Source organism: Acipenser ruthenus, chromosome 11, assembly GCF_902713425.1.
Source record: "Acipenser ruthenus chromosome 11, fAciRut3.2 maternal haplotype, whole genome shotgun sequence".
Classification (NCBI taxonomy): Eukaryota; Metazoa; Chordata; class Actinopteri; order Acipenseriformes; family Acipenseridae; genus Acipenser; species Acipenser ruthenus.
This window is the reverse complement of record NC_081199.1, coordinates 41,145,758-41,162,670: the sequence shown is the minus strand read 5'-3', so window position 1 is coordinate 41,162,670 and position 16,913 is coordinate 41,145,758. Positions and strand designations below refer to the sequence as shown.

The following is a 16,913-nucleotide window of genomic DNA, read 5'->3' as shown; positions in this document are numbered from 1 at the left end:
TGCTCCTTACCTACGACTGTTGGTGTCTCTGTTGTTCTCTCTCTGGCAACTTTTGTCACAGAGGATACAAGTTGCTGCTGGATATTTGGAAGGTCAGAGAAGTCAGAAACAGAAAGAACAAAAGTAGGGTTGTATGAAATTGTTTGCAGCTCCCTAGTATCTGCATTTCTTGTTCCAATACCAAAAGGCACAACCCCAAGCCCTTTTAGAGCAGTTGCTGAAGCCCCAACATCATCTCTGGACCTTCCACCAGTCAGCAGAATTAAAACCTGGGGCACACCCTCAAGACGTCTGCTACCAGAAGAAGCAGTAAAGACATTGTCCAGAACAAACTGGAGAGCTGCCCCAGTGTTGAGGGGTCTTCCACCTTTATGTGTCAGGCCTCGGATTGTATTAAGGACATCATCCTTGGTTGAGTATGTATTCAGGTAGAAATTTGCTTCTGGGTCATTACTGTACTGCACCACAGCAACTTGATCTTTGTTTTCCTGCACATCCATGTTCTCCACTACTCTTCGAACAAAATCACGGATTGCTGGGAATCCACTCCTAGTATCATCAGACCCGTCAAGCAGAAACACAACATCCCTTTGGGCACCTTCTTTGTCAACTATGAGGTATAATAAACACAGGGGTTAACATAAGAAGAAAAACGTTCACGTGGAGTTAGGATCAATGCCATACGTGAAGTTAGCTAGTGCAATTAACCTGACAACAATGAAATGCAAATAAATATCAACTAAAGGTTGTTTTTTTTATTAAAATACAAAGGTGTTCTTTTAATTTATAAACAAGAGAGGCAGCACTATGCCAGAATGGTAAATAAAGGGATGAAGTCAAATATTTACTTGCCTTGTACTTAGTTTACATAAATTCTTTACCACATGTTTGAATTAATAACTAAAATTACATCTTTCTTATGTATACACTGGCACAGTATATATTATACTAAAAAAAATGCATTTAAAATGTTGATTTATAACGCAACAGCCATGTATTTAAGAAATACTTCACCGGTCTATGCCCATGTATAAAATACTGATCATAAGATGCCCTATTTAAATGCTAAAAGAGAAGATGCCAAGACGGCAGATTCCGTACAGTCTGGAACAGAAGACAAGATCAAATGAGGTGGCTCTTGTCTGTTCACTTAGAAACTGAATATAAAATGCCACACCAGTCACTTAGGAAACATAGAAAACAATCGAAAAAGATGGCTCTGGTAGTGCAGTTATGATAGTCGGTGGTAAGATCTAAAATTCCACATTGTTTCCTGAGTGGAAGACAATGGAAAGAAACAAAGTACTGGAGAAAAGCCTGGTCTAAATAATCAAGTCCCAGTGAGATCAGAAATGTTTTCATATTGAATAAATATTCAGCGATGCTGTGTCATGACAGTGTAATGTGAATTATTCATCATTCACTTTTCACATTTGTGTACACATGCATCAGATACCAGAAACCCTTATCAAACAAGTACTTGCATAAATGCTAATGGCACTAAGCATTGAAATTCCTGTTTTCAATTTCAATCTCCTTTTCTTTACCTATGATTGTTGGTGTTCCTGTTGTTCTCTCTATGGCAACTTTTGTCACAGAGGATACAAGTTGCTGCTGGATATTTGGAAGGTCAGAGAAGTCAGAAACAGAAAGAGCAAAAGTAGGGTAGTATGAAATTGTTTGCAGCTCCCTAGTATCTGCATTTCTTGTTCCAATACCAAAAGGCACAACCCCAAGCTCTTTTAGAGCAGTTGCTGAAGCTCCAACATCATCTCTGGACCTTCCACCAGTCAGCAGAATTAAAACCTGGGGCACACCCTCAAGACGTCTGCTACCAGAAGAAGCAGTAAAGACATTGTCCATAACAAACTGGAGAGCTGCCCCAGTGTTGAGGGGTCTTCCACCTTTATGTGTCAGGCCTCTGATGGTATTAAGGACATCATCCTTGGTTGAGTATGTATTCAGGTAGAAAGCTGCTGCTGCATCATTACTGTACTGCACCACAGCGACTTGATCTTTGTTTTCCTGCACATCCATGTTCTCCACTACTCTTCGAACAAAATCACGGATTGCTGGGAATCCATTTCTAGTGGCATCAGAACCATCAAGCAGAAACACAACATCTCTTTGGGCAGAATCTCTTTCAACTATAAATGACATTAAATAAACATGTTAATTAAAAAATATATATATATTTCAGATGGAGAATAATCATCAAGTGACACTCATCACTGTTTCCTGAGTGGAAGACAATGGAAAGAAACAAAGTGCTGGAGAAAAGTTTTGTCTAACTAATCCAAATTCCAAATCAGATCCCAAAGGTTAGTTATTTATGTTGAAAAATAAATAAATACAAATATTCCAAATTGCTTGGTAATGCTCCTTACCTACGACTGTTGGTGTCTCTGTTGTTCTCTCTCTGGCAACTTTTGTCACAGAGGATACAAGTTGCTGCTGGATATTTGGAAGGTCAGAGAAGTCAGAAACAGAAAGAACAAAAGTAGGGTTGTATGAAATTGTTTGCAGCTCCCTAGTATCTGCATTTCTTGTTCCAATACCAAAAGGCACAACCCCAAGCCCTTTTAGAGCAGTTGCTGAAGCCCCAACATCATCTCTGGACCTTCCACCAGTCAGCAGAATTAAAACCTGGGGCACACCCTCAAGACGTCTGCTACCAGAAGAAGCAGTAAAGACATTGTCCATAACAAACTGGAGAGCTGCCCCAGTGTTGAGGGGTCTTCCACCTTTATGTGTCAGGCCTCGGATTGTATTAAGGACATCATCCTTGGTTGAGTATGTATTCAGGTAGAAATTTGCTTCTGGGTCATTACTGTACTGCACCACAGCAACTTGATCTTTGTTTTCCTGCACATCCATGTTCTCCACTACTCTTCGAACAAAATCACGGATTGCTGGGAATCCACTCCTAGTATCATCAGACCCGTCAAGCAGAAACACAACATCCCTTTGGGCACCTTCTTTGTCAACTATGAGGTATAATAAACACAGGGGTTAACATAAGAAGAAAAACGTTCACGTGGAGTTAGGATCAATGCTATACGTGAAGTTAGCTAGTGCAATTAACCTGACAACAATGAAATGCAAATAAATATCAACTAAAGGTTGTTTTTTTTATTAAAATACAAAGGTGTTCTTTTAATTTATAAACAAGAGAGGCAGCACTATGCCAGAATGGTAAATAAAGGGATGAAGTCAAATATTCACTTGCCTTGTACTTAGTTTACATAAATTCTTTACCACATGTTTGAATTAATAACTAAAATTACATCTTTCTTATGTATACACTGGCACAGTATATATTATACTAAAAAAAATGCATTTAAAATGTTGATTTATAACGCAACAGCCATGTATTTAAGAAATACTTCACCGGTCTATGCCCATGTATAAAATACTGATCATAAGATGCCCTATTTAAATGCTAAAAGAGAAGATGCCAAGACGGCAGATTCCGTACAGTCTGGAACAGAAGACAAGATCAAATGAGGTGGCTCTTGTCTGTTCACTTAGAAACTGAATATAAAATGCCACACCAGTCACTTAGGAAACATAGAAAACAATCCAAAAAGATGGCTCTGGTAGTGCAGTTATGATAGTCGGTGGTAAGATCTAAAATTCCACATTGTTTCCTGAGTGGAAGACAATGGAAAGAAACAAAGTACTGGAGAAAAGCCTGGTCTAAATAATCAAGTCCCAGTGAGATCAGAAATGTTTTCATATTGAATAAATATTCAGCGATGCTGTGTCATGGCAGTGTAATGTGAATTATTCATCATTCACTTTTCACATTTGTGTACACATGCATCAGATACCAGAAACCCTTATCAAACAAGTACTTGCATAAATGCTAATGGCACTAAGCATTGAAATTCCTGTTTTCAATTTCAATCTCCTTTTCTTTACCTATGATTGTTGGTGTTCCTGTTGTTCTCTCTATGGCAACTTTTGTCACAGAGGATACAAGTTGCTGCTGGATATTTGGAAGGTCAGAGAAGTCAGAAACAGAAAGAGCAAAAGTAGGGTAGTATGAAATTGTTTGCAGCTCCCTAGTATCTGCATTTCTTGTTCCAATACCAAAAGGCACAACCCCAAGCTCTTTTAGAGCAGTTGCTGAAGCTCCAACATCATCTCTGGACCTTCCACCAGTCAGCAGAATTAAAACCTGGGGCACACCCTCAAGACGTCTGCTACCAGAAGAAGCAGTAAAGACATTGTCCATAACAAACTGGAGAGCTGCCCCAGTGTTGAGGGGTCTTCCACCTTTATGTGTCAGGCCTCTGATGGTATTAAGGACATCATCCTTGGTTGAGTATGTATTCAGGTAGAAAGCTGCTGCTGCATCATTACTGTACTGCACCACAGCGACTTGATCTTTGTTTTCCTGCACATCCATGTTCTCCACTACTCTTCGAACAAAATCACGGATTGCTGGGAATCCATTTCTAGTGGCATCAGAACCATCAAGCAGAAACACAACATCTCTTTGGGCAGAATCTCTTTCAACTATAAATGACATTAAATAAACATGTTAATTAAAAAATATATATATATTTCAGATGGAGAATAATCATCAAGTGACACTCATCACTGTTTCCTGAGTGGAAGACAATGGAAAGAAACAAAGTGCTGGAGAAAAGTTTTGTCTAACTAATCCAAATTCCAAATCAGATCCCAAAGGTTAGTTATTTATGTTGAAAAATAAATAAATACAAATATTCCAAATTGCTTGGTAATGCTCCTTACCTACGACTGTTGGTGTCTCTGTTGTTCTCTCTCTGGCAACTTTTGTCACAGAGGATACAAGTTGCTGCTGGATATTTGGAAGGTCAGAGAAGTCAGAAACAGAAAGAACAAAAGTAGGGTTGTATGAAATTGTTTGCAGCTCCCTAGTATCTGCATTTCTTGTTCCAATACCAAAAGGCACAACCCCAAGCCCTTTTAGAGCAGTTGCTGAAGCCCCAACATCATCTCTGGACCTTCCACCAGTCAGCAGAATTAAAACCTGGGGCACACCCTCAAGACGTCTGCTACCAGAAGAAGCAGTAAAGACATTGTCCATAACAAACTGGAGAGCTGCCCCAGTGTTGAGGGGTCTTCCACCTTTATGTGTCAGGCCTCGGATTGTATTAAGGACATCATCCTTGGTTGAGTATGTATTCAGGTAGAAATTTGCTTCTGGGTCATTACTGTACTGCACCACAGCAACTTGATCTTTGTTTTCCTGCACATCCATGTTCTCCACTACTCTTCGAACAAAATCACGGATTGCTGGGAATCCACTCCTAGTATCATCAGACCCGTCAAGCAGAAACACAACATCCCTTTGGGCACCTTCTTTGTCAACTATGAGGTATAATAAACACAGGGGTTAACATAAGAAGAAAAACGTTCACGTGGAGTTAGGATCAATGCTATACGTGAAGTTAGCTAGTGCAATTAACCTGACAACAATGAAATGCAAATAAATATCAACTAAAGGTTGTTTTTTTTATTAAAATACAAAGGTGTTCTTTTAATTTATAAACAAGAGAGGCAGCACTATGCCAGAATGGTAAATAAAGGGATGAAGTCAAATATTCACTTGCCTTGTACTTAGTTTACATAAATTCTTTACCACATGTTTGAATTAATAACTAAAATTACATCTTTCTTATGTATACACTGGCACAGTATATATTATACTAAAAAAAATGCATTTAAAATGTTGATTTATAACGCAACAGCCATGTATTTAAGAAATACTTCACCGGTCTATGCCCATGTATAAAATACTGATCATAAGATGCCCTATTTAAATGCTAAAAGAGAAGATGCCAAGACGGCAGATTCCGTACAGTCTGGAACAGAAGACAAGATCAAATGAGGTGGCTCTTGTCTGTTCACTTAGAAACTGAATATAAAATGCCACACCAGTCACTTAGGAAACATAGAAAACAATCCAAAAAGATGGCTCTGGTAGTGCAGTTATGATAGTCGGTGGTAAGATCTAAAATTCCACATTGTTTCCTGAGTGGAAGACAATGGAAAGAAACAAAGTACTGGAGAAAAGCCTGGTCTAAATAATCAAGTCCCAGTGAGATCAGAAATGTTTTCATATTGAATAAATATTCAGCGATGCTGTGTCATGGCAGTGTAATGTGAATTATTCATCATTCACTTTTCACATTTGTGTACACATGCATCAGATACCAGAAACCCTTATCAAACAAGTACTTGCATAAATGCTAATGGCACTAAGCATTGAAATTCCTGTTTTCAATTTCAATCTCCTTTTCTTTACCTATGATTGTTGGTGTTCCTGTTGTTCTCTCTATGGCAACTTTTGTCACAGAGGATACAAGTTGCTGCTGGATATTTGGAAGGTCAGAGAAGTCAGAAACAGAAAGAACAAAAGTAGGGTTGTATGAAATTGTTTGCAGCTCCCTAGTATCTGCATTTCTTGTTCCAATACCAAAAGGCACAACCCCAAGCCCTTTTAGAGCAGTTGCTGAAGCCCCAACATCATCTCTGGACCTTCCACCAGTCAGCAGAATTAAAACCTGGGGCACACCCTCAAGACGTCTGCTACCAGAAGAAGCAGTAAAGACATTGTCCATAACAAACTGGAGAGCTGCCCCAGTGTTGAGGGGTCTTCCACCTTTATGTGTCAGGCCTCGGATTGTATTAAGGACATCATCCTTGGTTGAGTATGTATTCAGGTAGAAATTTGCTTCTGGGTCATTACTGTACTGCACCACAGCAACTTGATCTTTGTTTTCCTGCACATCCATGTTCTCCACTACTCTTCGAACAAAATCACGGATTGCTGGGAATCCACTCCTAGTATCATCAGACCCGTCAAGCAGAAACACAACATCCCTTTGGGCACCTTCTTTGTCAACTATGAGGTATAATAAACACAGGGGTTAACATAAGAAGAAAAACGTTCACGTGGAGTTAGGATCAATGCTATACGTGAAGTTAGCTAGTGCAATTAACCTGACAACAATGAAATGCAAATAAATATCAACTAAAGGTTGTTTTTTTTATTAAAATACAAAGGTGTTCTTTTAATTTATAAACAAGAGAGGCAGCACTATGCCAGAATGGTAAATAAAGGGATGAAGTCAAATATTCACTTGCCTTGTACTTAGTTTACATAAATTCTTTACCACATGTTTGAATTAATAACTAAAATTACATCTTTCTTATGTATACACTGGCACAGTATATATTATACTAAAAAAAATGCATTTAAAATGTTGATTTATAACGCAACAGCCATGTATTTAAGAAATACTTCACCGGTCTATGCCCATGTATAAAATACTGATCATAAGATGCCCTATTTAAATGCTAAAAGAGAAGATGCCAAGACGGCAGATTCCGTACAGTCTGGAACAGAAGACAAGATCAAATGAGGTGGCTCTTGTCTGTTCACTTAGAAACTGAATATAAAATGCCACACCAGTCACTTAGGAAACATAGAAAACAATCCAAAAAGATGGCTCTGGTAGTGCAGTTATGATAGTCGGTGGTAAGATCTAAAATTCCACATTGTTTCCTGAGTGGAAGACAATGGAAAGAAACAAAGTACTGGAGAAAAGCCTGGTCTAAATAATCAAGTCCCAGTGAGATCAGAAATGTTTTCATATTGAATAAATATTCAGCGATGCTGTGTCATGGCAGTGTAATGTGAATTATTCATCATTCACTTTTCACATTTGTGTACACATGCATCAGATACCAGAAACCCTTATCAAACAAGTACTTGCATAAATGCTAATGGCACTAAGCATTGAAATTCCTGTTTTCAATTTCAATCTCCTTTTCTTTACCTATGATTGTTGGTGTTCCTGTTGTTCTCTCTATGGCAACTTTTGTCACAGAGGATACAAGTTGCTGCTGGATATTTGGAAGGTCAGAGAAGTCAGAAACAGAAAGAGCAAAAGTAGGGTAGTATGAAATTGTTTGCAGCTCCCTAGTATCTGCATTTCTTGTTCCAATACCAAAAGGCACAACCCCAAGCTCTTTTAGAGCAGTTGCTGAAGCTCCAACATCATCTCTGGACCTTCCACCAGTCAGCAGAATTAAAACCTGGGGCACACCCTCAAGACGTCTGCTACCAGAAGAAGCAGTAAAGACATTGTCCATAACAAACTGGAGAGCTGCCCCAGTGTTGAGGGGTCTTCCACCTTTATGTGTCAGGCCTCTGATGGTATTAAGGACATCATCCTTGGTTGAGTATGTATTCAGGTAGAAAGCTGCTGCTGCATCATTACTGTACTGCACCACAGCGACTTGATCTTTGTTTTCCTGCACATCCATGTTCTCCACTACTCTTCGAACAAAATCACGGATTGCTGGGAATCCATTTCTAGTGGCATCAGAACCATCAAGCAGAAACACAACATCTCTTTGGGCAGAATCTCTTTCAACTATAAATGACATTAAATAAACATGTTAATTAAAAAATATATATATATTTCAGATGGAGAATAATCATCAAGTGACACTCATCACTGTTTCCTGAGTGGAAGACAATGGAAAGAAACAAAGTGCTGGAGAAAAGTTTTGTCTAACTAATCCAAATTCCAAATCAGATCCCAAAGGTTAGTTATTTATGTTGAAAAATAAATAAATACAAATATTCCAAATTGCTTGGTAATGCTCCTTACCTACGACTGTTGGTGTCTCTGTTGTTCTCTCTCTGGCAACTTTTGTCACAGAGGATACAAGTTGCTGCTGGATATTTGGAAGGTCAGAGAAGTCAGAAACAGAAAGAACAAAAGTAGGGTTGTATGAAATTGTTTGCAGCTCCCTAGTATCTGCATTTCTTGTTCCAATACCAAAAGGCACAACCCCAAGCCCTTTTAGAGCAGTTGCTGAAGCCCCAACATCATCTCTGGACCTTCCACCAGTCAGCAGAATTAAAACCTGGGGCACACCCTCAAGACGTCTGCTACCAGAAGAAGCAGTAAAGACATTGTCCATAACAAACTGGAGAGCTGCCCCAGTGTTGAGGGGTCTTCCACCTTTATGTGTCAGGCCTCGGATTGTATTAAGGACATCATCCTTGGTTGAGTATGTATTCAGGTAGAAATTTGCTTCTGGGTCATTACTGTACTGCACCACAGCAACTTGATCTTTGTTTTCCTGCACATCCATGTTCTCCACTACTCTTCGAACAAAATCACGGATTGCTGGGAATCCACTCCTAGTATCATCAGACCCGTCAAGCAGAAACACAACATCCCTTTGGGCACCTTCTTTGTCAACTATGAGGTATAATAAACACAGGGGTTAACATAAGAAGAAAAACGTTCACGTGGAGTTAGGATCAATGCTATACGTGAAGTTAGCTAGTGCAATTAACCTGACAACAATGAAATGCAAATAAATATCAACTAAAGGTTTTTTTTTTTATTAAAATACAAAGGTGTTCTTTTAATTTATAAACAAGAGAGGCAGCACTATGCCAGAATGGTAAATAAAGGGATGAAGTCAAATATTCACTTGCCTTGTACTTAGTTTACACAAATTCTTTACCACATGTTTGTATTAATAACTAAAATTACATCTTTCTTATGTATACACTGGCACAGTATATATTATACTAAAAAAAATGCATTTAAAATGTTGATTTATAACGCAACAGCCATGTATTTAAGAAATACTTCACCGGTCTATGCCCATGTATAAAATACTGATCATAAGATGCCCTATTTAAATGCTAAAAGAGAAGATGCCAAGACGGCAGATTCCGTACAGTCTGGAACAGAAGACAAGATCAAATGAGGTGGCTCTTGTCTGTTCACTTAGAAACTGAATATAAAATGCCACACCAGTCACTTAGGAAACATAGAAAACAATCCAAAAAGATGGCTCTGGTAGTGCAGTTATGATAGTCGGTGGTAAGATCTAAAATTCCACATTGTTTCCTGAGTGGAAGACAATGGAAAGAAACAAAGTACTGGAGAAAAGCCTGGTCTAAATAATCAAGTCCCAGTGAGATCAGAAATGTTTTCATATTGAATAAATATTCAGCGATGCTGTGTCATGACAGTGTAATGTGAATTATTCATCATTCACTTTTCACATTTGTGTACACATGCATCAGATACCAGAAACCCTTATCAAACAAGTACTTGCATAAATGCTAATGGCACTAAGCATTGAAATTCCTGTTTTCAATTTCAATCTCCTTTTCTTTACCTATGATTGTTGGTGTTCCTGTTGTTCTCTCTATGGCAACTTTTGTCACAGAGGATACAAGTTGCTGCTGGATATTTGGAAGGTCAGAGAAGTCAGAAACAGAAAGAGCAAAAGTAGGGTAGTATGAAATTGTTTGCAGCTCCCTAGTATCTGCATTTCTTGTTCCAATACCAAAAGGCACAACCCCAAGCTCTTTTAGAGCAGTTGCTGAAGCTCCAACATCATCTCTGGACCTTCCACCAGTCAGCAGAATTAAAACCTGGGGCACACCCTCAAGACGTCTGCTACCAGAAGAAGCAGTAAAGACATTGTCCATAACAAACTGGAGAGCTGCCCCAGTGTTGAGGGGTCTTCCACCTTTATGGGTCAGGCCTCTGATGGTATTAAGGACATCATCCTTGGTTGAATATGTATTCAGGTAGAAAGCTGCTGCTGCATCATTACTGTACTGCACCACAGCGACTTGATCTTTGTTTTCCTGCACATCCATGTTCTCCACTACTCTTCGAACAAAATCACGGATTGCTGGGAATCCATTTCTAGTGGCATCAGAACCATCAAGCAGAAACACAACATCTCTTTGGGCAGAATCTCTTTCAACTATAAATGACATTAAATAAATATGTTAATTAAAAAAAAATATATTTCAGATGGAGAATAATCATCAAGTGACACTCATCACTGTTTCCTGAGTGGAAGACAATGGAAAGAAACAAAGTGCTGGAGAAAAGTTTTGTCTAACTAATCCAAATTCCAAATCAGATCCCAAAGGTTAGTTATTTATGTTGAAAAATAAATAAATACAAATATTCCAAATTGCTTGGTAATGCTCCTTACCTACGACTGTTGGTGTCTCTGTTGTTCTCTCTCTGGCAACTTTTGTCACAGAGGATACAAGTTGCTGCTGGATATTTGGAAGGTCAGAGAAGTCAGAAACAGAAAGAACAAAAGTAGGGTTGTATGAAATTGTTTGCAGCTCCCTAGTATCTGCATTTCTTGTTCCAATACCAAAAGGCACAACCCCAAGCCCTTTTAGAGCAGTTGCTGAAGCCCCAACATCATCTCTGGACCTTCCACCAGTCAGCAGAATTAAAACCTGGGGCACACCCTCAAGACGTCTGCTACCAGAAGAAGCAGTAAAGACATTGTCCATAACAAACTGGAGAGCTGCCCCAGTGTTGAGGGGTCTTCCACCTTTATGTGTCAGGCCTCTGATGGTATTAAGGACATCATCCTTGGTTGAGTATGTATTCAGGTAGAAATTTGCTTCTGGGTCATTACTGTACTGCACCACAGCAACTTGATCTTTGTTTTCCTGCACATCCATGTTCTCCACTACTCTTCGAACAAAATCACGGATTGCTGGGAATCCACTCCTAGTATCATCAGACCCGTCAAGCAGAAACACAACATCCCTTTGGGCACCTTCTTTGTCAACTATGAGGTATAATAAACACAGGGGTTAACATAAGAAGAAAAACGTTCACGTGGAGTTAGGATCAATGCTATACGTGAAGTTAGCTAGTGCAATTAACCTGACAACAATGAAATGCAAATAAATATCAACTAAAGGTTGTTTTTTTTATTAAAATACAAAGGTGTTCTTTTAATTTATAAACAAGAGAGGCAGCACTATGCCAGAATGGTAAATAAAGGGATGAAGTCAAATATTCACTTGCCTTGTACTTAGTTTACACAAATTCTTTACCACATGTTTGTATTAATAACTAAAATTACATCTTTCTTATGTATACACTGGCACAGTATATATTATACTAAAAAAAATGCATTTAAAATGTTGATTTATAACGCAACAGCCATGTATTTAAGAAATACTTCACCGGTCTATGCCCATGTATAAAATACTGATCATAAGATGCCCTATTTAAATGCTAAAAGAGAAGATGCCAAGACGGCAGATTCCGTACAGTCTGGAACAGAAGACAAGATCAAATGAGGTGGCTCTTGTCTGTTCACTTAGAAACTGAATATAAAATGCCACACCAGTCACTTAGGAAACATAGAAAACAATCCAAAAAGATGGCTCTGGTAGTGCAGTTATGATAGTCGGTGGTAAGATCTAAAATTCCACATTGTTTCCTGAGTGGAAGACAATGGAAAGAAACAAAGTACTGAAGAAAAGCCTGGTCTAAATAATCAAGTCCCAGTGAGATCAGAAATGTTTTCATATTGAATAAATATTCAGCGATGCTGTGTCATGACAGTGTAATGTGAATTATTCATCATTCACTTTTCACATTTGTGTACACATGCATCAGATACCAGAAACCCTTATCAAACAAGTACTTGCATAAATGCTAATGGCACTAAGCATTGAAATTCCTGTTTTCAATTTCAATCTCCTTTTCTTTACCTATGATTGTTGGTGTTCCTGTTGTTCTCTCTATGGCAACTTTTGTCACAGAGGATACAAGTTGCTGCTGGATATTTGGAAGGTCAGAGAAGTCAGAAACAGAAAGAGCAAAAGTAGGGTAGTATGAAATTGTTTGCAGCTCCCTAGTATCTGCATTTCTTGTTCCAATACCAAAAGGCACAACCCCAAGCTCTTTTAGAGCAGTTGCTGAAGCTCCAACATCATCTCTGGACCTTCCACCAGTCAGCAGAATTAAAACCTGGGGCACACCCTCAAGACGTCTGCTACCAGAAGAAGCAGTAAAGACATTGTCCATAACAAACTGGAGAGCTGCCCCAGTGTTGAGGGGTCTTCCACCTTTATGGGTCAGGCCTCTGATGGTATTAAGGACATCATCCTTGGTTGAATATGTATTCAGGTAGAAAGCTGCTGCTGCATCATTACTGTACTGCACCACAGCGACTTGATCTATGTTTTCCTGCACATCCATGTTCTCCACTACTCTTCGAACAAAATCACGGATTGCTGGGAATCCATTTCTAGTGGCATCAGAACCATCAAGCAGAAACACAACATCTCTTTGGGCAGAATCTCTTTCAACTATAAATGACATTAAATAAACATGTCAATTAAAAAAATATATATTTCAGATGGAGAATAATCACCAAGTGACACTCATCACTGTTTCCTGAGTGGAAGACAATGGAAAGAAACAAAGTGCTGGAGAAAAGTTTTGTCTAACTAATCCAAATTCCAAATCAGATCCCAAAGGTTAGTTATTTATGTTGAAAAATAAATAAATACAAATATTCCAAATTGCTTGGTAATGCTCCTTACCTACGACTGTTGGTGTCTCTGTTGTTCTCTCTCTGGCAACTTTTGTCACAGAGGATACAAGTTGCTGCTGGATATTTGGAAGGTCAGAGAAGTCAGAAACAGAAAGAACAAAAGTAGGGTTGTATGAAATTGTTTGCAGCTCCCTAGTATCTGCATTTCTTGTTCCAATACCAAAAGGCACAACCCCAAGCCCTTTTAGAGCAGTTGCTGAAGCCCCAACATCATCTCTGGACCTTCCACCAGTCAGCAGAATTAAAACCTGGGGCACACCCTCAAGACGTCTGCTACCAGAAGAAGCAGTAAAGACATTGTCCATAACAAACTGGAGAGCTGCCCCAGTGTTGAGGGGTCTTCCACCTTTATGTGTCAGGCCTCGGATTGTATTAAGGACATCATCCTTGGTTGAGTATGTATTCAGGTAGAAATTTGCTTCTGGGTCATTACTGTACTGCACCACAGCAACTTGATCTTTGTTTTCCTGCACATCCATGTTCTCCACTACTCTTCGAACAAAATCACGGATTGCTGGGAATCCACTCCTAGTATCATCAGACCCATCAAGCAGAAACACAACATCCCTTTGGGCACCTTCTTTGTCAACTATGAGGTATAATAAACACAGGGGTTAACATAAGAAGAAAAACGTTCACGTGGAGTTAGGATCAATGCCATACGTGAAGTTAGCTAGTGCAATTAACCTGACAACAATGAAATGCAAATAAATATCAACTAAAGGTTGTTTTTTTTATTAAAATACAAAGGTGTTCTTTTAATTTATAAACAAGAGAGGCAGCACTATGCCAGAATGGTAAATAAAGGGATGAAGTCAAATATTCACTTGCCTTGTACTTAGTTTACACAAATTCTTTACCACATGTTTGAATTAATAACTAAAATTACATCTTTCTTATGTATACACTGGCACAGTATATATTATACTAAAAAAAATGCATTTAAAATGTTGATTTATAACGCAACAGCCATGTATTTAAGAAATACTTCACCGGTCTATGCCCATGTATAAAATACTGATCATAAGATGCCCTATTTAAATGCTAAAAGAGAAGATGCCAAGACGGCAGATTCCGTACAGTCTGGAACAGAAGACAAGATCAAATGAGGTGGCTCTTGTCTGTTCACTTAGAAACTGAATATAAAATGCCACACCAGTCACTTAGGAAACATAGAAAACAATCCAAAAAGATGGCTCTGGTAGTGCAGTTATGATAGTCGGTGGTAAGATCTAAAATTCCACATTGTTTCCTGAGTGGAAGACAATGGAAAGAAACAAAGTACTGGAGAAAAGCCTGGTCTAAATAATCAAGTCCCAGTGAGATCAGAAATGTTTTCATATTGAATAAATATTCAGCGATGCTGTGTCATGACAGTGTAATGTGAATTATTCATCATTCACTTTTCACATTTGTGTACACATGCATCAGATACCAGAAACCCTTATCAAACAAGTACTTGCATAAATGCTAATGGCACTAAGCATTGAAATTCCTGTTTTCAATTTCAATCTCCTTTTCTTTACCTATGATTGTTGGTGTTCCTGTTGTTCTCTCTATGGCAACTTTTGTCACAGAGGATACAAGTTGCTGCTGGATATTTGGAAGGTCAGAGAAGTCAGAAACAGAAAGAGCAAAAGTAGGGTAGTATGAAATTGTTTGCAGCTCCCTAGTATCTGCATTTCTTGTTCCAATACCAAAAGGCACAACCCCAAGCCCTTTTAGAGCAGTTGCTGAAGCCCCAACATCATCTCTGGACCTTCCACCAGTCAGCAGAATTAAAACCTGGGGCACACCCTCAAGACGTCTGCTACCAGAAGAAGCAGTAAAGACATTGTCCATAACAAACTGGAGAGCTGCCCCAGTGTTGAGGGGTCTTCCACCTTTATGTGTCAGGCCTCTGATGGTATTAAGGACATCATCCTTGGTTGAGTATGTATTCAGGTAGAAAGCTGCTGCTGCATCATTACTGTACTGCACCACAGCGACTTGATCTTTGTTTTCCTGCACATCCATGTTCTCCACTACTCTTCGAACAAAATCACGGATTGCTGGGAATCCATTTCTAGTGGCATCAGAACCATCAAGCAGAAACACAACATCTCTTTGGGCAGAATCTCTTTCAACTATAAATGACATTAAATAAATATGTTAATTAAAAAATATATATATATTTCAGATGGAGAATAATCATCAAGTGACACTCATCACTGTTTCCTGAGTGGAAGACAATGGAAAGAAACAAAGTGCTGGAGAAAAGTTTTGTCTAACTAATCCAAATTCCAAATCAGATCCCAAAGGTTAGTTATTTATGTTGAAAAATAAATAAATACAAATATTCCAAATTGCTTGGTAATGCTCCTTACCTACGACTGTTGGTGTCTCTGTTGTTCTCTCTCTGGCAACTTTTGTCACAGAGGATACAAGTTGCTGCTGGATATTTGGAAGGTCAGAGAAGTCAGAAACAGAAAGAACAAAAGTAGGGTTGTATGAAATTGTTTGCAGCTCCCTAGTATCTGCATTTCTTGTTCCAATACCAAAAGGCACAACCCCAAGCCCTTTTAGAGCAGTTGCTGAAGCCCCAACATCATCTCTGGACCTTCCACCAGTCAGCAGAATTAAAACCTGGGGCACACCCTCAAGACGTCTGCTACCAGAAGAAGCAGTAAAGACATTGTCCATAACAAACTGGAGAGCTGCCCCAGTGTTGAGGGGTCTTCCACCTTTATGTGTCAGGCCTCGGATTGTATTAAGGACATCACCCTTGGTTGAGTATGTATTCAGGTAGAAATTTGCTTCTGGGTCATTACTGTACTGCACCACAGCAACTTGATCTTTGTTTTCCTGCACATCCATGTTCTCCACTACTCTTCGAACAAAATCACGGATTGCTGGGAATCCACTCCTAGTATCATCAGACCCGTCAAGCAGAAACACAACATCCCTTTGGGCACCTTCTTTGTCAACTATGAGGTATAATAAACACAGGGGTTAACATAAGAAGAAAAACGTTCACGTGGAGTTAGGATCAATGCTATACGTGAAGTTAGCTAGTGCAATTAACCTGACAACAATGAAATGCAAATAAATATCAACTAAAGGTTGTTTTTTTTATTAAAATACAAAGGTGTTCTTTTAATTTATAAACAAGAGAGGCAGCACTATGCCAGAATGGTAAATAAAGGGATGAAGTCAAATATTCACTTGCCTTGTACTTAGTTTACACAAATTCTTTACCACATGTTTGTATTAATAACTAAAATTACATCTTTCTTATGTATACACTGGCACAGTATATATTATACTAAAAAAATGCATTTAAAATGTTGATTTATAACGCAACAGCCATGTATTTAAGAAATACTTCACCGGTCTATGCCCATGTATAAAATACTGATCATAAGATGCCCTATTTAAATGCTAAAAGAGAAGATGCCAAGACGGCAGATTCCGTACAGTCTGGAACAGAAGACAAG

General features: G+C 38.8%; 1 protein-coding gene across 1 annotated transcript in view; it reads right to left on the bottom strand.

Annotated features, from left to right (window-relative positions):
* The window catches only part of col6a3 (collagen, type VI, alpha 3), a 104,923-nt gene that overhangs the window by 41,629 nt on the left and 46,381 nt on the right, over window positions 1–16,913 (bottom strand). The window contains 14 exon segments of the mRNA XM_059033997.1: window positions 11–610; window positions 1,548–2,147; window positions 2,388–2,987; window positions 3,925–4,524; window positions 4,765–5,364; window positions 6,302–6,901; window positions 7,839–8,438; window positions 8,679–9,278; window positions 10,216–10,815; window positions 11,053–11,652; window positions 12,590–13,189; window positions 13,427–14,026; window positions 14,964–15,563; window positions 15,804–16,403. Coding sequence (XP_058889980.1) covers window positions 11–610; window positions 1,548–2,147; window positions 2,388–2,987; window positions 3,925–4,524; window positions 4,765–5,364; window positions 6,302–6,901; window positions 7,839–8,438; window positions 8,679–9,278; window positions 10,216–10,815; window positions 11,053–11,652; window positions 12,590–13,189; window positions 13,427–14,026; window positions 14,964–15,563; window positions 15,804–16,403 — 8,400 coding nt within the window.